Source organism: Rhinolophus sinicus, linkage group LG09, assembly GCF_036562045.2.
Source record: "Rhinolophus sinicus isolate RSC01 linkage group LG09, ASM3656204v1, whole genome shotgun sequence".
Lineage (NCBI taxonomy): Eukaryota > Metazoa > Chordata > Mammalia > Chiroptera > Rhinolophidae > Rhinolophus > Rhinolophus sinicus.
Genome location: NC_133758.1, coordinates 88,482,343 through 88,502,015, shown reverse-complemented (window position 1 = coordinate 88,502,015; position 19,673 = coordinate 88,482,343). Strand labels below are relative to the sequence as shown.

At 37.3% G+C, this 19,673-nt stretch overlaps 1 protein-coding gene across 1 annotated transcript in view; it reads right to left on the bottom strand.

Moving 5' to 3' along the window:
* Positions 1-19,673, bottom strand: part of UMAD1 (UBAP1-MVB12-associated (UMA) domain containing 1) — a 191,273-nt gene that overhangs the window by 59,532 nt on the left and 112,068 nt on the right. Inside the window, exon 3 of the mRNA XM_019729780.2 lies at positions 1,930-2,003. Coding sequence (XP_019585339.1) covers positions 1,930-2,003 — 74 coding nt within the window. The remainder of the gene's footprint in view (positions 1-1,929; positions 2,004-19,673) is intronic.

Here is a 19,673-nt window from a genome sequence, read left to right as displayed (position 1 = left end):
CTCACTTATTTTGCTCAGCATGATAATCTCAAGATCCATCCATGTTGTCGCAAATGGCAGTATTTCATCTTTTCTTATGGCCGAGTAATATTCCATTGTTTGTATGTACTACATCTTCTGTATTCGATTATCTATCAATGGACATTTTCATAAGACTGGATCAGACTCACCTTGACTAATCGAGGTAGACTAGGGGGTGAGGGTAAGGTGGGGAACAAGCAGCAATATTTTAGCTTTTGATCTTGAAAGAAGAATAATGAATTCCATTTTAGACATTTAAGATTGAGGTAAATGATTATTTGGCTTTTCTGTGGCAAATCATACATAGCCTCTAAAAGTATTTTATTATTATCCTCTTGTGCTGTGATTTAAACCTGTGGTCTCATTTGCAGTCTCCTTATTTCTTTTTTCCCACATAAGTAAGCTCTTTCATAGTAAACACTGCCCTCTGAGTGCCCAGCACCTATTCGAATAGAAGGCATTTTTCAAATACCTGTTATAGCAGGAGTTTATATGAGTAAATCTACTCTTTATGAATAAGAATGGATTGTATAATGGAGAGACTAGAAAGCAGCACAATAATGAGCTAGTTTGAAATATGGGAGAATCATAAGCTCAGAAGCTTCTTTCCCTAAGAATTAATCTTGGAAGTGTTTCTATCAATGAATCAACTTTGAACAATAACAGAGTACCACAGACATTTCCTGTGAATCACATAACTAAGCAATTAAATTCAGTAATCCTGGATGGTTTCTAAACCATCCTGCTGGTTCTTTCCCAGACTTCAAATACATCAACCTTTATTCCCTATCCAAGATGCTACAAGTGTCAGCACTCACTAAATGTTTGAATAAATAAAAAAGGTCACGTTGCTTCAATGTGGAGACTGGATATATTTCTTTGTCCTTGTATCTCTTTTTGTCCCCACTATATACACAGCACCTCGAATACAGTCAGTGCTTAATAAATGTGTTGCATGCACACATGAAAAATGAACATACAGTTTTATGGGAAAGATGACTCTTTCTTCCTCTACACCAATTTACTTCCTACATCACCTCTTTAAATAAGTTTTTTTCTTGGTTATAAAGTATTTGCTCATTGTGGAAAATCTGAATATAAAAAAATAAAGATCGCTCTTCTTAAAATACAAATTACTTTCTATTTACAGTTCATGATTATATTCATTCATTCATTCAACCAAACATTTTGACTGTCTACTTGTGCTAGGCTTTGGCGATGTGGTGATGAACCGAACAGGCCAGGTTCCGGACCCCACTTCAGCTGTAAACACTAATACCCTCAGTGCTACAAGTAGAGGGGTAGAAAGTCTCAAAATTCATGGTTATCCCTTCTACTCTAACAATTAACACTCTCCCTAAATCTTAAATGATTATTTTAGCGATTACAGAATGTTAGTATTTTTCTTCCCAGTATATGAAAGTACCTTAACGACATTTTCAAGTACCCTCAAAGAGCAAATAGTTGTCCCACGTGGAAAAGAACCCTAATCTTTCTACTAAACAATGTCAAGCACTGCATTTTGATGTTGGAAATGGTAATGTAATATAGTTCTGAATAGATTATTTTTAAACCTTTCTTTATATGCTCATATCTTATCTATTTAGTCAAATGTATTAGAAAATAATCACTTAAAAATAATTCAAATGTTTTAACTTGCGTGTTCTACTCCTCTTTGTTTTCCCCCCAACATAAAGTTTCCATTTCCAGCACAAGGAAAAGCTTAGCACTTGGGAAGTCACTCCCTCTACTGTCATCCCCTGACTTTGAGTAGGTCACCTGTTCCTTGGTATCGAGACACCTGTCTGCATGGCAAGAGTGGAAGTTACTATTTATCCTCAGAGAAATATATAATCTTCATGACTTGTTCAGCTTTAGCCCAAAGTGGACTCACTGAGTTTCACTTACCTCCAAAGGTTGACTGCCTTCTACATCTGAAGTTTCACCTCTTGCTTCCATTCTTCGCTCATTTGCTGTCTCTCCTGAGAAGCAAAAGAAAAAACAAAACAAAAATTTTTTTTTTTTTTACTATACTATTAAGGCCCAATGATCTATTTATTTGAAATATCTTTTGTTATTATATGTTTCACATTATGGAGTCGACTACTATTTCCTTTGTTACAAAGAAAATAAGTTGGTTTTTAACAGCAGTAATTTTATAGAGGTCCCATAAATCATCCATAAATAGATATACATACAACCTAAACCAGAAATGTATCCTGCTTTATACAGGTTTACTCTGCAAAAATCAAGTGAATTCACATTTGTAAATCAAGTCATATGTGAAGTAAACTAGGAAGGCTTACAACTTAAAAATAAGGCAAATTATTTTCAAATAAAAGTATTTATAATATAAATAACTGTCCCCCAAATTAGTTTTATAATAAGGATTACTCTGTAAGTTTTTGTGTCTCTGCGGATTTGCTTTAGCGTAGGTAGATATGTTGTATGTAATAATTAACCAATGTCAAACAAACTTTACAGCAGGAAAGAACTATAAACAAATTCATAAATTAGCCTTCAGTTAATATTTTGATTCCTAAGGCTGGTACCTGGGTGGATTATATTACTCAGTGAAGTTGGTGACTAGACTGGCTCCAGAGACATAGGATAACCATAAACATAGTCAGATAAGTATAAGCATAATTTAATTTATTAATGACCTATATTATTAGCACAAATGATCTGTGATTAACACATGGTAAGTAAAGAAACAATTATCCTCCTTCTTTAAAGCACAATGAGAGGTTAACTTAGTAAATTGTAAACTGCACTTCCCATAAATTTAAGCCAGCTCAGGAATTTCTACAACGGGTGAGGTTACAAAATTCACAGATGATGATGTGGCTGACACTAAAGGTTAGGAATTTGTTAACATAAGGAAGGTCCCAAGTCTTGACTGGAGATAAAGTATGAAAGTCTTGGCTGAGCTTAACTTTTCCATATGAAACACAAAAGTTTAGTTTACAATGGCTATAATCAAGGAAGAGCCTCATGAAAATTATAAAGGAAAATTCTGTTCAATTCTAAAATCATGAAGAATTAAATTGGTAGTTTACTTACTTAAGATAGGTATTTTACTTTAAGTTAACTCCCCAAAATGTTTATTCCAGCCTATAAACTTTGTTCTTAGCTATGTGTAACATAATTGCTAGGCAGGACCCAGCACATAATAGGTGTTCAACAAATACTAGCAGAATAAATTAGTGAACTTCACTTTATAGCTTCCAGTCTATAAAACTGTGATGAATATAAATGGTATGTAATAAAAACTGTATTTGAGCATATATTTAGTCTCTTTCTTCTAAAACATATTTGTAAAACTTAAATGGCAAATTCATTAAATACCACTATAATGTATTGTTACTAGTGATCCATAATTGTGGTATAACTTACTAAATTTTAAAAACAGTTAATGACTTAAAAAATCATATTGAAACAAAAGCAGTAGGAACTTTTGTGTTATAGCTATAGGATTATAAAGTTAATAATCGTTAAGTGAAAAAAAAAACCAAAAAAAACCAACAACCTATTCTTGTGACCTAGACTCTCACAAAACCATTTTGAGTGATTTTTTTAAGCAATTGTTTAAACTGACCATTTATTTGCATATCGAAAAGAGGCTGATTTTTAGAAATCCAGCTTCTCTCTGAAAGTTAGGGATCAGATAATCAACCCCCAATTTAGAGGTGGCAAAATCAAGGCATAAGGAGTTTAGAGGTGGAGACCATGGCAGCATGAACAACCAAGGATTCAAGTCTGTAAAAATGAGGTCGAGGTGTGTTTCATAATTCCCACGCATGATGTTCGTAAGAAAATTATGTATCACTCAATATGAAAGATTTTTTTTTTTTTACCTTTTAAAATGATTATTGTTCCATCCCATAGCCACACACTGTATTTGGCTAAAAGCATTTAATGGGTTTCTTTTGCCATTTTCTGATTCCGAGGTATTTATACAAAACTTTATCTCTCCCTACTGCCTGAATAACCAGAAAGGTTATTAGCCAGTGTTGCTGATATCACACAACACATCTGCCTGGAAGCGATTGTCGAATCACTATTTACTGAAATGCCATGTCTGTCGATGACTCAGATAGGACTGATTACAAGGAAAAATGCCATCTGCAAGATTATTCTGTATAAACAAAGGCACAAAATGAAAACTACACAAATGACAAACAGAAAAAAGACCAAAAACAGGTCACAGAGAAATACGATTTTTGAAGTTTTTTTTTTCTCCCATTGAAGAATCATTCTATCATGGTAAAAATTCAGTTACTTTACCTATTTTTTATAACCCACATGAAAATTAGATACTTGAATAATAAATAAAGATGCATGTGACCAATGTGAAATAAGGTACTTCGGTTTTCAAACATCAGTTAATTCTAATTTATATCTGGATAGAGTCGAAAATTTCACGTGCAAGTCAGCTATTTAAAAAAAAAATAGAAACAACCAACATTTTCACAGTACTTTACATTTCATAAAGCCTTTTTTATACAATATTTGATTCTCACTGTGGCTCAGTAAGACATCCTTCACTTCCAACCCCCCAGTTTACAGGTGAGTGAACTCTAAGGGGCGGAGCATTCAGTGACATGTCCAAGGTCTCCCAGGTAGAAGGCAGTCTCAGTGGGAGCAGCACCCAGTCTCCTGACATCTCCTGGGATTCTGTGGAAGGTTCTGAGGGGTGGGGGCTAAGGTGGGAGGAATCAGATCTCTGAGTTAGGGAACAGGCTATGAAGAGAAGAGCCCAGGGCTCCCACTCTCTGAAGACAGGATCTTGTGCTGGTCCAACTCCCTGGGCCCCTGCACACCTCTCTACTCCCTTTTTCTCCCATAGGCCCCATCCATTATCTGATCTTTCTTTCTGCTGATGATACCACATATGGCTGGCCAGGGCAAGCCTCTGTCCTTCCTTCTGGCCCTTCAAAGCAAACACACAAGCCCTTTGATACTTTTCCAGAAGATTGTAAGGATAGACACAATTTTAGAAGAGGTAAAAATCTCTCTTATACTACAACCATGTGATTTTCTTGGTTTAAAATGTAGTTTTTATTTAGAGTGAGTAAATGATAAAAGCTACATATACACATTAATGAAGCTCTTTCAGAACTTAGACTGAAGGGAAATTCATCTATATTTTAGATTAGGGATTGGCAACTTTTTTCTGTAAAGGGCGGGTAGATAGTAACTATTTTAGGCCTTGTGCGCCATGTGGTCTCGGTCACAAGTTTTGGACTCTACCATCGTCGTTGAGAGCAGCCACAGACAATATAAAAATCAATGAGTGTTCCTGGGTGCCCATAAAATTCATTTACCAAAACAGGTGTCAGGCTGTAGTTTCCGGAGCCCTGTTTTAGAGAATATATGTACTCCACCTTTCCAGGGATAAAAAGCTGAGTCATGTTTGAATTCTACAAGGAGATGAGAAAGGGACAGTGATTAGAACATCATCATGATCCCATTCTCCTGTGTGAAGTGGGCTGAGGGAGAGGAGAAACGGTAGTGTAGGGGTGAGCACTAGGAGTAAGGAAAGATAGAAAGAACTCCCCAGTGACTGGAGGGAACCTAGATGCCTATTTGGGTCAGCCATAGGAGACTTGTTTCGGTGGAGGGGTTGGTAGTGGATGAGGGAGGAAGTGACCTCACTCGTTAGGTCTCCTTCAGGATGGAGGAAGCTCAGGTAACACCCACACCAGGCCTCCCTCCACTCTCCCGTCCATGGGCTGGTGATTTGGGAGGATGTGGCTGCATGGTTCTGCCTCTTCCTCTTCCCTCCGAGAATGGGAGGATAACATAGAACACAGGACTGTCTGAAATGACCTCCCACAGGGACCTTGGGGGAGGCTGCCCCAGCCTCGCATATCCTGTAACTGGATGGAGCTCAATGTGATTCTGGGATTGGGATTAGGAAACCTATTTGCTCCTTGATAGAAGTCACATTCAACACTAGCTTTATAGGCAATAAAGATGAGAATTGGGTCTCCATCTTTTTTTCTTTGTTTTTGCTTGTAAATTGCTCAGATCTTATCTGGGGAAAAGAGGTGTTATTCTTGGACTGCCCTAGAGTCCAACAAGACTGGAAATGGGCTGGTGTGGACAGGGTTGCATACTGCCTGCAACGAAAAGTTGTTAATACAGAAAACTATTTTCTTTGATTAGAGAGGAATTATCTAGAAATCCCTATCTGAGAATGCAGTCTACAAAACACTAGTTTCAAGGGGTTCACCTGGAAAAAATATTTCTAAATATTTTTTTCAGTCAAAATTATGTGAAGAACCTAGAATGTGTTCCCCTTCAGTTGATTTCCAATGCATTTTATTTTTGTTGTCAAATGATTTTTAATGGAAATGTTTTCTCTGTAGTTCTTAACTAGCTGGGCATTCCATGGCAGGCACCACGGATGATGTCATCTGTGATGTCATGAGGGTGGCGGACATCAACATTGCAGCCCACACTGGGCGGTCCCCAACATCTCTTTAGTGGTTCCTGAGAGTTCTCTAGCTAAACATTGGTGTCACATCTGTTGAGCAATGTTGACAATCTCATCAAAAGTGATATTTCCACTGTGCTTATTGGTTTTCTTTTTTTCTCTTTTTTTGCTTCTTTCTGTCTCTTGGAGGTTCTTTGAGGGCTTTGATGATCGGGGCGGAGGCAGAAGGTACCACCTCAATCTGGGCCGATCTGTTCTGCATGGTCAGCTTCACCGTAATTCTCAGAGTCACTGGTTGCTTTGGCGAGTCATCACTTTTTTGGAGACAGACCCAGGGTGCCGATCTTGGGGTCTAGGGCAGACGTGGCACTTTCCCCACCGGTGCACCTCAGGTATACGACTTTGATGTCCTTGGAACTTTGGCGGCGTGGTGGAGGCTGCTGGTGTCGGATGAACAGGGTTCAGGATGACCAAAGAAAGTTTCACCGTGGTCTCCCAGGCCAGAAGCTGAAAGCCCAATGCACTTTAACATATTAAAGGCGCTGAGAAATTCTTTAGCAAAGAAATTTAAAAAAAAAATTTTTTTTTATAACATGTTTGACTAAGAAGTCATTTTATTCACCTAATGAACACCTTGAAGAGGTCTAGGAACATACTATGGAAAATGCTGATATAACATTTCCAAAGTTAGATTTGATTATGAAATGTATTATTTTTACCTGACTCTTTAGAAGACCCTCAACATCGCCAAATTTGTTACTTAACTCTTGCACATTCATTTTACACAATACTACCCCACAGTTACTTTCCTTTAGATGATTCTTTTCACAACTCCCTGTTCATCCATTCAGTTGCATTTGGGCCAGATCAGCATCATGTGACTATTCTACTACACAATTCTTGACGCCAGAACAGTTGATAATCTACAGAGGAGAAAAGGATAGCCAAGCACCTTGAAGACAGGAGAAAACCCCAGTGCTCAGAAATATCTCCCCCACAAATTTCACCAATTAGAGAGATTCATTAGAGTTAATGAGCTCCTCTTTGAAAATTCAAATACCCTCTGGGAGTGTTTGCTTATTAGTCATTCACCAAGTGAAGTAGTGGAAAGAATGGTGGGATGGTCACCCCATTAACTCCTTTTCATCCTTCAGTCACACACTCATTACACTAGGTAGCCTGGCACTTTGGCCAGAGAATGGCTTTGGAATCTGACAGATCTCGACCCAAATCCTTTACCCAGTCCATGACCTTGTGCAAGTTACTTAACTTCTCAGAGTCTCAATTTCCTCATCTAAAAAATGGGAATAATAATAAACAATAAGGTTGTTATAAAGGCTAAATGAGAAAACATGTTAAACCCTAATTGCAGAGAAGAAGGGATAGGAGTTGGGGAAAGACAGAGGTTTTGTGTTGGTGTCAACTGCTGTTGTACCTTTGTCATGTAGCTGTTGTCACTATCTCAGAGGTGCTAGGAGGGGCCCTCCCGTGTAATCTCATTTAGTGCTCACGGCTGTGTTGTGAAGTTGGCTTTATTGTATCCACTTAAGAATGGCACAGTTGGTTGGAGCGCGTCCTCTCAACCACAAGGTTGGCGGTTCGACTCCTCGACTCCCGCAAGGGATGGTGGGCTGCGCCCCCTGCAACTAACAACGGCAACTGAACCTGGAGCTGAGCTGCGCCCTCCACAACTAAGATTGAAAGGACAACAACTTGACTTGGAAAAAAGGCCTGGAAGTACACACTGTTCCCCAATAAAGTCCTGTCCCCCTTCCCCAATAAAATCTTAAAAAAAAAAAAAGGAATGTCAGACTTGGTGTTAAAATCCAAGTCTACTGACAATACCAAATCATTACTAATATGGGGCTTCCCATTACTTATTAAAACTTCAGTTAATTTATCCAACTTAGCTTGATACACTTTATATTTAAGTCTTCCCCAGCTCACTTTAGTTTGCTCTTCCACTTTTCCTAATACTGTCCACTTACTCCCACCATAATAAAGGAGGAATAGAGCAAAAGTGCTGCTTGCTGAAGATGTGTCCTGCCCAAGAGCTGCTGCTGTCAGGACAGGATTCTGATGACAACTGTTATAACCCCATACACACACACACACACACACACACACACACACAATGAGCCAGAGTAGGAACAGCTAAACCATACAGGGAGGAATGCAGTTAGCAAACAAATGTAGGAGAAAAGGTTCAAGCTGACTAGGAATCAAAGAAAAGCAAATTAAAATGGCACCAAGAGCCTATTAATTTAGCATTCCAAAATTTCTACACACAAAATTCGCTAAGAATAGAATACAACTAATACACTGGCATCATTCTGATAATGAAGTGAATACTCCTGATAAACATCTGTTGATTTGACAGTATGGCAGGAAGGGGCAATAAGAAATATAATTCTTCTCTCTCTCTCTCTCTCTCTCTCTCTCTCTCTCTCTCTCTCTCCACCTTATCACCCCCAATAAGGGCTTCTAGAAAAATGATAAATGTTTGTTAAAATATGAAGAAAAATTTAAGAGTTCAATAGAATAGGCAATCTATTTTATGAGCTATTAGTGGAAATCTTAATTTTAATACATAGTTATATACAACTTTTAGGCATCATGTTAGAGTTTTACCTTATGACTGCTATTAAAATCACAGAGGTAAAAACCATGCTGGCTACTTTAAAACGTTAGGGTCACACTGAATACCTAAAAGCATTTTACTCAGGGAAGTAAGAATACCAGCGAATCTAACTGAGGTCAGACACACTTATAGTCCTACGGGCCTGCTCTTAATTAACTTGTCCTGGAATTCCACAGATGTCTTTAGGTCTGAGTCTTGTTACTTTGTAGCTATGGGTAATAATTTTCCTGGAAGATCTTAAAGCAATCCAAAAACATCATTTAAGCATTTAACACTATATTAAGCAGTTAAGTCTAGGCATTCTTACTTGTAGGCTGGAGACTAGCAACACAAAAGGCTGAGTTCATTTTGTCCCTGTACATTTGTACAATCCTGTATCGTGCTGTACAAATCTGCCGTCAAAGGTTTTTTTGTTAATCTTTCCTAAATCAGAGTAAATTTATATACTGCGAGAGTGAGGTGGGCCAACCATTCCTGACCCTAGATCCCAAAATGCTGCTGAAAGAACTCTCTACGAGGACTGCTCTGAGCGGTCCCCTGACGACAGGTTCTACAGGCTCTGCTGAAAACAAACAGAACTGACACGGGAAGGATTTTCAGTGCGCACAGCTTGAAGCCTCAATTTGTAAAGAGGAAAAAAAATAAGGCTCACTCTACCAGGTCATCTGGCATCTTGAAACAAAGACTCAAATGTGCTGTCTGTTGTGGGTGAAGATGATGGCACTGATCCATCACCAATAATGCAAAGCGAGGTTGGAAATCTATTGGCATCAAGTCACTCACACTATGCGGGTTCAGTCTCCTTTCCAAACAATAGAATAAACTTGTGAAATTAATGGTTGGCGTTAGGAGTTCTGCTCAGTCAGTTTTCAACAGAGAAAGAAGTGACCCCAGGAGATCAAATGTTGTGTTTTCACCTGCAGCATCAATTGGTCCAACCAGAGATATTAGGTAGGTAAGCTTCTCATTCTCTTGAAATTTAGTTCATTACACACAGTGTGCTATCTAGAGGATATATTACAGAATTGTACACCTGAAACTTATGTAACTTTACTAACCATTGTCACCCCAATAAACTTTAATTAAAAAAAAAAGGAAATTTAGTTCATAGATTGATGAAAGAGTTGTAGTACAACAGAAAACTGCAAAGAAAATGTTTAGCAGTATATGAAATATATTGCCATCAGCTTCAAGTTAAATTTCACTCACTCCACAAACATTTGTGAAGCACCTACTATGTGCCATATATCACGTTGGGCACCATGTGAACCAGAGCAATACCATCTCTGCCCTCACAGCATTTACAAACTGGATTTCAAACAAGGAAATGAAAATCATGAAATTTGGATGTAAAAATGAGCTAAAAACTAAAAATTATGAGAGTACCAAGTCAGTTAAGGAATAGAAACTTGTATGGAGCACACTATGAAAACAAGTGGCCAACTATAACAAAACAAGTTTCCTTATGAGGGCTTTTTTTTTTTTTTGCCCTTGTTCCCTTCATTAAAAAAATAAAAAGTATATTAGCCAATATTATTACTTTTAATGGAAGTCAAATATTAAACCTGCTCTTGTGTCACACAAAAGTCTGAAGAGAATACTTCTGAAAAGGCACCAACATTATTTGAAGAAAAGTTGATGTTAGACAAATGAATCACTCGCAAATTACAGATGACAATTAGAAGCAAAGCCACACATGGCAGACATGACGAGGTGGCAGGATGTGATGATAACTAGGTGAATTCAGAGAGCTTGATTTCAAAATGCAAAAGAAGCTGGTTGGTTTCACTGAAGCTATAGATAGCGCACTTGTCATCGGTTATAAGATATAAATGTGTTCCATTCGTCCTGAGGGTCACAGGCTACTATGCCATATTTAAAGTGTTCGTGTAAGAAAAGAGATTTGGTCCCTTTAAGAACTCAGGAGCAGCGAGGCCTGAGGGAGGAAGTCCTAACCCCTTCACTGGTCCACTGACTAGGAGCAGGCAGACAGCAACAGTGAATCACCAATTACCATCCTGAGGAAGGACCCTGAAAGGGCCTGGATCAAAGTTTAGGGTTGCAAACTCAGGCCTGGCCAGTCTTTGCTAAATTTAGGGAACTTTTAATTGGGCTACAATATACAGACAGAGTGGGAAAGAAAGGGAATCATGGGCTAGCCTGGGATGAGTGTGCCCCAAAGGAAAGCAGGGGCTGAAAGTTAACAGAGAGCAGGGCCTTCATATGCATAAACAGAGGAAATTTCTGGGACATCTGCTTGCAGTGGGGCAGTGCAGCTCACATTTCAGTGTGTGTAAGAATCACCTGGGGTGCAAATTCCTGCGTCTCACAAGAGATTCAAACTTGCAAAGTTTGGTGAAGGGCCTAAGAATCTAAAATTCTAGCAAGCATTCCAAGAGGTTCTAACGCAGGGGGTTCACGGACAACACTGAGAAACACTGAGGCCGACTTGAGATAACCTTACATGGCTGACACATTACCATGCGCCTAATTTTTGAAATAACTATTCCCTTCCTCCTTCTCTCCTTCCCTCCCACATTGTTTAAATATTTAGAGAGGATGCATCTCAGTGCTTAGGTTGGGGCTCAGTAAGCTCCCAAAGAACTGAAAGCAGGGTCTTGAAGAAATATTTGTACCTCCATGTTCATAGCAGCATTATTCACAAGAGCCAAAAGCAACCCAGAGGATAAACAAAAGGTGGATAAACAAAAGTGCTGTATACATACAATGGAAAATTATTAGCCTTAAAAGGATATGGTACAATATGGATGAGCCTTGAAGACATTATGCCTAGTAAAACAAGTCAGCGACAAAAAGACAAATACTGTATGATTCCATTTACATGAGGTGCCCAGAACGGTCAAGCTCATAGAGACAGGAAGCAGAAGGCTTGTTACCAGGGGCAGAAGGGAGGGGCAGATAAACAGTTGTTTAACAGGTACAGTTTGAGTTTTCAAGATGAAGAGAGATCTGGAGACTGGTTTACAACACTGCGTATACGTAACAATACTGAACTGTACACTTAAAAATGGTTAAGATGATAAAACTTATGTGTACTTTACAACAATTAAATATAAACATGTTAAAAATAAGATGTGTTATCCTCTATTTAGAGCAATAAAATGGTATAAGTTAAAGATAAGTCTACTACTGGTCGATAGTGTATTTTCCATTTTAGTTTTGTTCTAATAAGTGTTTATATACAGCTGTTATATTTAGTTTTTATCCCATATTCATGTTATCATTTTAATAAATCTATATATAAAGAAAAAAGGAAAAATCAAGATAAAGAAATTGTGTGTTTTCTTTCTCTCTGCTCCAGGGTAGGCGAGGGCTTACTAAAGTGCCCAGCTGTAATAAATGGTTTGACCAGCTGTCCCGTTACAATGAACTTTAAAATGATACAATGCACACAAAAAATGATAACCAATATACCAGGAGAACACACTTGATCACTCTGTACTAGTACATCAAGCTGTTTCTGTGGCCTGTACCTGCAAGCTGGTTTGCATTTACCTTCTCAGGTAATGACAGTAGTAATACTGAATGTCAATATGCTATGCTTTATAAAAATCTCAACTACTGGCTATAAAAACTGACATTTTTGAATAACTTGAAACAAGAAATTTGAAATATGAAGTACTGGAAAAACTGATAAAGCACAATTATAGATTATGCAGAACTTCACAGCTAATATGTGTGTCCTTTAATGATCGAAAGCAAAATACCTAAACTTCCTCTGAAGAAGAGACATTTTTCAATCCCCTTAAGCCCTGATGTCACTAGGATGCAGAGGGAAGCTGACAATGAAATCCAGGTGTTTGGGGGAAGGGGTTCAAATCAACAAATAAACTGAGGTCCCCACTGCTGGCTGGTCCTTCTTTTTCCCATAGAAATCCCACCAAATCGGAAGAGTTAAGGGAAAAAAGAAAAGAGAGTAACAGGGTAGGAGGCAGTGCACAAATCAGACTCTGAGGGCCAGATACTGGTAGATCCTAATCTAACAGCTGGGGGATATTGACCTCTGGAGCTCCAAAACAGGTCGATGGCACAAAATCTGAAAGGTGTTACACGGCAAACGCCCACTGAAGGAAGAAGCATCCTGGTGAGAGTGAGCCGGTGGCATGGCTAAAAAGCAGGAGAATTTGCTTGATCACAGTGTAGAAGTGATGATGGAAAGAGCAAGGCCCATTCTTTGAAATGTTCCTCAACTAGCTATTATGTACTCAATTTTCACATCTCAGCTCCAACCTCACTGTCTCAAAACTCCCCCAAGAGAACCCATGCCCCCCTACAATCTTCTCCAAAGCACCTGACACATTTGCAATCATTTAATTATATGCACTCACTTGTTTAATAGCTGTTGTTCCCACTAGACTGCCAGTTCCACCAGGACGTGCTTATTTTATTTGCCACAATGTTCTCAGCATCTAGTACAGAGATTGGCACCAAGTATGCACACACTAGGTCCTATGAAATGGCTATTTTCTGACAGGCATTACAGCAAACGTGGCATTGTCAAGAGGAGGGTGAGAGATAGGCTCAGAAAAATAAAAGTTTCTGATGAAACTACGGGATATATAAAGGAAGTTGAAGGGGATGCCCTATGATTGGTAAAAAATATGTTTATTAATAGCTCTTAGAAGTGGGTGAACGGTAGAGGCTGAACAAAAGGCTTAAGGAGAGATCAATAATCACAGCTCTAATGTGAAGTTTGGACAGGATTTCTGCAATAATGAAGGACAAGGTAGTCCAGCTCGAAGAGACTTGGAAACACTTCCCAGCAGTTTGTAAGGATAGAAGAACAAGGACAAAGGGTCAACAGTGACTTTGAAACCAGAGAAGAGATTTCACCAGGTTCTGTGTAGTTACAGTGAGTTTGAGGTAATTGCATGAAATATAAGCGGTGCTGAGATTCCAAAGCAATTCTGATAAAGTATTTTTATTTTATTGTATTTAATGCTGTAGTTTTAAGTTTATTATTGATAATTATTTGACAAATTTAAAAATACCTTCTTTAAAATCATAGTACTACCTTAGAAATATAGACTGACATATTTGTGATATTTTAAAAATTCCTCTAAAAATAGTTGTAATATTCAGAAAAATTTGCAGTCTTTTCATTTGTTAAGAAGGAATCACTAACTTCAAGACTGGTTAAATAGTAAAAGCACTTGTCGTTTTAGAGTTATGAAAATTGTATATGGTTTATCAAGTTTAAATTTGTATCTCTCATTCATTACCACCAAATTACACAGAATTGCTCAGATTCATAAATTTGATATTCTAAAATTAGGATTCATTTATTAAATATCCACTATATATTTATATCCTCATGACTAATGATTTCAAATAAATTCAGTAGTCTTCCAGGGACTGGTTAAGTGAAATTAGAATTCATTTGGACATGTGCCTAACTGCAACACATAAAAAAAAAAAAAAGTTCCAATCTCCAGTAACATTTTTGTAAGGCTTAAATGGAAAAGAGAAACATCTAACCAATCAGCTGTTATACAAAGTTGTCTGAGAGTTGTTGCTTCCTTCAAATCAACCTGTCTCAATCAAATTCCTTTTCTTTTCCCAGTTGCCCACTTTAACCACCTCCAGACGTAATACAGCAGGCCTCTCTCCTATAGCTGTCAAATTCTCCCTCTTCACCCTAGGAGAACGCACACTCACCCTAGTGAAGCCCCTGGAAACAGCACAGTGGCAACTGGCAGAGCCTCACAATTTTAGGAAAGAGCAAGAAGTAGCTCTCCCAACAAGGCTTCCTGAGGAGGAAAATACTGAATGCTTACTTCTCTATACAGTGCCAACTGCTCTGTACACCGTGCATCTACCCATCTCATAGCAAAACAAGTCAGGAAGAAAAGCATCAAATACAGGGTTCTTTGTTAAGCCTGATTCTAAGATTAGAGCAAACAGTGTGCTTGATAAGAAGTTTCCCAGGTTGTGAGACAGTACACACATGTAATGAGATAAACAGCTGGAGAACTTTGGTTGGTTTAGGCCAAGTTCTCAAAGACAGTAAATGGACCTATATTCAAATATCAGTAGAAAACAAAAACTTTCTACTATGGTTTGAAAACATCCCTTCAAAATCCTTATGTTGAACTGCTAACCCCTAAAATGATGGTATTAGAAGGGGATGGGGTGCTTTGGGAGGAGATTAGGAATGAGGGTGGAGCCCTCCTGAATGGGATTAGTGCCCTTATAGAGAGACCCCACACAGATTCCCTAGCCCCCTTCCATCATGTGAGGACTTGGCAAGAGGTCACCTGCTCTGAACCAGGAAGAGGACCCTCCCAGGAAGGCGACCATGCCGGAGTCCTGATCTGAGACTTCCAGCTTCCAGAATTGTGAGAAATAAATTTCTGTTGTTTATAAGCTACCCATTCTCTGGCATTTTATTACAGAGGCCCGAATGGACTAAGACACCTTCCAAAAGTAAAATAAATAAATTAGTTGGGGCTTATCCATCATTTCCAATTACCCAAATATCTGTTCCTCTACAGGACTGGTGAGCTAGTATTTTTATTTCCCAATTTTTCCTCCTCTCTCTCTTCCTGAATAACTGAGTCCCCAGCAATAGGCAGTGTCAGGATGTTGCAGCCCAAGTGAGGAGAGGAGGATGTGGGCAGGCTGTGACAGCACTGGGCTGGTTCGGACAACTGAAGTAAAGGCAGGTAAAGATGGGCCTGGGTCATCTCCCTGTGCCCTAAAGCGCTTAAAGAATGAGGAGGACAATTGGAAGGTACTCCCACTGGCCAAACTGGAATAGTTTACGTATCAAAATAAATAATTACAATAACATATTAAAATATCCATTCAATGTCCATTAACAATATCCACAAATAATAGTTTTCAAAATCCATGTACAGATACTGATATAAATAAAAGAATTAATAAATAAGGAGAAGAGGAAGCTTTTCCTGGTAGTGGAACACCAACTGATGAATGGAGAAGGAATGAAGGAATTAGAAAATTACTGGCAACTCTCATAGTAATAGTTAATTCAGCCAAGAAACAAAGATAGATGCTAGAACCAGTGGGTGGGAGGTTGATAAGGAACAGGATATTACAGTCTCAAAGCCCCACCCCCCAAATACTGATTTACAAAGAGAGAATGAGTAATTTTACAGTAGCAAAATCTGATAGATATGACCTTAAGTGATCATGGTTAACATCTCTATAATATAACAAATAGGAATCGTGCAGTACCCTAGAGGATGCAATGAGAAGAACACATCACTTCTGTGATATGCCTAACAAAAATGCATAACCTAAATGTAATTTCAAGGACAGGTCAGACAAGCCCAAACTAAGGGATATTATATAAAATAACTGATCAGTAATCCTCAAATGTGCCTACATGTTGAAAGGAAAGACTGAGGAACTATTCCAGATTGAAAGAGATTAAAGAGACATGAACACTAAATGCAACATGTGATCTGAACTGGATCTTTTTGCTATAAAGTACATCATTTGGACAAAATGTAAATGTATGGCTTTGATAGTGAATTTCCTGATTTTGATGAGTGATATAGGGGATATACACAGCTTTTAGGAAATATACACTAAAGTATTTGGAAGTAATGACACATCATATTGCTGATTTACTCTCAAATGGTAAAACAAAAAGCTCTTTGTACTATTTTTGCAACTTTTCTGTAAATTTGAATTATTTCAAAATAAACAGAAAATAAGTAAGTTAAGGTGGTGAGAATATACAGACATAATATAAAGAGACAGAGACAGAGACAGAGGTAGAGGTAGCGATAGAGATCTCAATGAATCTTTTAACCACCAACCAAATAGAACTAATCCTTTACTTTCACCTTTTCATTTTCACTTGTAAATGATTCTACAGGAAAGGAGTATGTGCAGTTATCCAGGGGTGTTTCACATGCAACAAAAACTCTAACGCAGTTCACATAATTAGGGAACCTTTCAAGAAGGAGAGGCAGAAATTAATTTTAAAATGCATTCAGAGGATACAGTAATGTGTAACCAGGCTGGTCCTGTTTATTTTCTTTATATGGCACTTCTTCTCCAAAGATTTTAAGCAAATATTGTTTTCTACTTTTCAAGGAAATTGTGACAACTTCAAGAAAGGAATCTCTGTACAATAACTTTATGAAGAAGGAATAATTTTGGTTATTCAACAGGTGGAGAAACTAACAAAACAAAAAAAGAAGATTTTAAAGTTCCCAACCTCACAAAATGTCTAAGTGGTACAGACAGTATTCAAACTAAACTTTGTCTAGCCCAAGATCTATATTCTTTCTAATATAATTATAAAAGGAAACAGTTCACTCTGAATTCTCTCCATGAACCATATCCACCTTCAGAATGGCTTACTATCATAGGCAAATGGATTCATTGATCGTCTTCAATTTCTTCAGTATTTTGCCTCTTTTTTGTGAGTGTATTCAATTAGAGTAGAGAGAGTACACTGCCCAGTTCTGGTTTTGTTTTGCTTTCCCAGAAGTACATGAGACATTTTATAACACTGGGCAAAACAAACTGAATACCACATGTAACAGGGCACCTCTTGAAGCAGTTTTGTTATTGGTTAAGTATTCCACTGGTGTAATTATTTCTGGCTCTGATGTTTCATTTCTATCTTCTCTTAAGGAATTGGGACTCATTTTACATCTTTCTAATGAAAGCACATCAATTTACCTTTTCAATTTCCAACAGTTCATTTTTTAAACGAAAACTCTTGGTAGTTAAACAGGGAAGCAAATGTTGAGCTTATCTTGACTGCTGTTCTCCATCCCTGCTCCCAACCCCATTTTATAACTGAGATCTGGAACACGGTGTCCTTACTGTTAATTCTCACTCTCACCTCCCTGCCCCAAAGCTTAACAAACACCCACAGACACACACCCTATAGTATCTACCTTTTTAAAACTATAATTTCTATTCTACAGAAGATAGGATTCTTAAGTTCTCATACTCTAATTCTACTGCCATTATAGAGACAGTGAATTCTTGTTATTTTGACAGAGGAACTATGTATTGTAATAACACCAGTCCTGGCTTACAGACCACTTAGAGGGAGTTACAACTATCTGTAATTGATCTGACCTAGTTTCATTTTACAAATTAGATGAGAGACAGTGCAACCAGACTGCTCTTATAAGGATCAAGCAAGACCCTAGATAGTCTCTTCAGCAAAACTACCATCTCAAAAGAGTATAGTTCATTTCTAGATCAGACTTGGCCAGTGAGTATGTGTATCCACACAAGAGATTTTGTACCAGACATTCTGCTATTGTTGCTGATGTAGGCACAGAAAGTCAATAATGTGGATTAACTAGGATTAAAGTATTATTCTGATTACATTCGTGGCTCAAGTATCTAGGTATTAAAACTATTCTTAAGATTAAACAAAACAAAAATTCCCTACAATTTAAAATGAATAAAAAATAATGAAACCACAAATTTAAAATTTTTTAATTAAAAGTAAACTAAGAAAAAATTTACTTTTATTTTATATCCAATAACATGTATGTACACGACCTAGACATATTTTCTTATCCCTGGTGATACATAACACATTATGTGACAGAAACACAAATGTGTATCTCACATGCCTAAGTGTAAAGGTTTCAGATAAATAAATGGCATGAGGAGACAAAGAATCATGAGAAATATCCAGAAGAACAGAAAGGTATATGAGAATACAGGGGGGAAAAAAAACACAGAAAACAAAACTGATTTTCATTTTCCCTATTTACTCTGAAGTTTATTTTCTATTATTATTAAAAAATATATATATTTCCAAATTATTGTATACCTAAAAAGAAATAGAGAAGCAAAATAGAGAACAGATAAGAAAACAGAAGTTTAAAAGATGAGCGAATGGAAAATAAATTTAAAGTAACACAAATGGTAACTAATGTGGTTTTCCATTGTATGAGTAATTTGCTTAATGTAACGATAGGTTATTTTCGCATTTTGAAATTACTTTATTAATTTTATGTTTAATTCTGTGACTTACTTCTTCATTCTAAATGTAAAGTTAGAGAAAATGGTTTGGATTTGACAAAGATAGTACCTCAATGCATAAAAACAATGGAGTTTTGCAAATGATCAGAATTCTATATTTTTAAAATAGTTTTCCAGGTTACTGTTTTCCTATTTCTTTAGTCTAGGTATCAGTTTCTCCCTTTCTCAATTTAGAAAGTAAATGGTCCCAAGCCCCAAATCATTAATGTTTCCAAACCCAAACAAAAAACTGTTAGCATTAATAAGAGCTCAATATGAAGGATTTAACATATAAAATTCAATAGCTTTCAAATAACTAGTTATAAAATATAATGGAAAGAAATTATCCAATTCCCAATAGCCACAAAATATAAAATATTTGGAAATAATTTTTTCTATTATTTATTTATTTTTAAACAACCAGGTCCTATATGAATAAACCTATAAAACTTTACTAAGGGTAATTTAATAAAAATACTTGAATAAATGTAGAATCATTCCTGGATAGAATTATGTACATATAAATATGTCAATTCTCCCCACATAAATTTATAGAAATACCAGGAAGGTAAT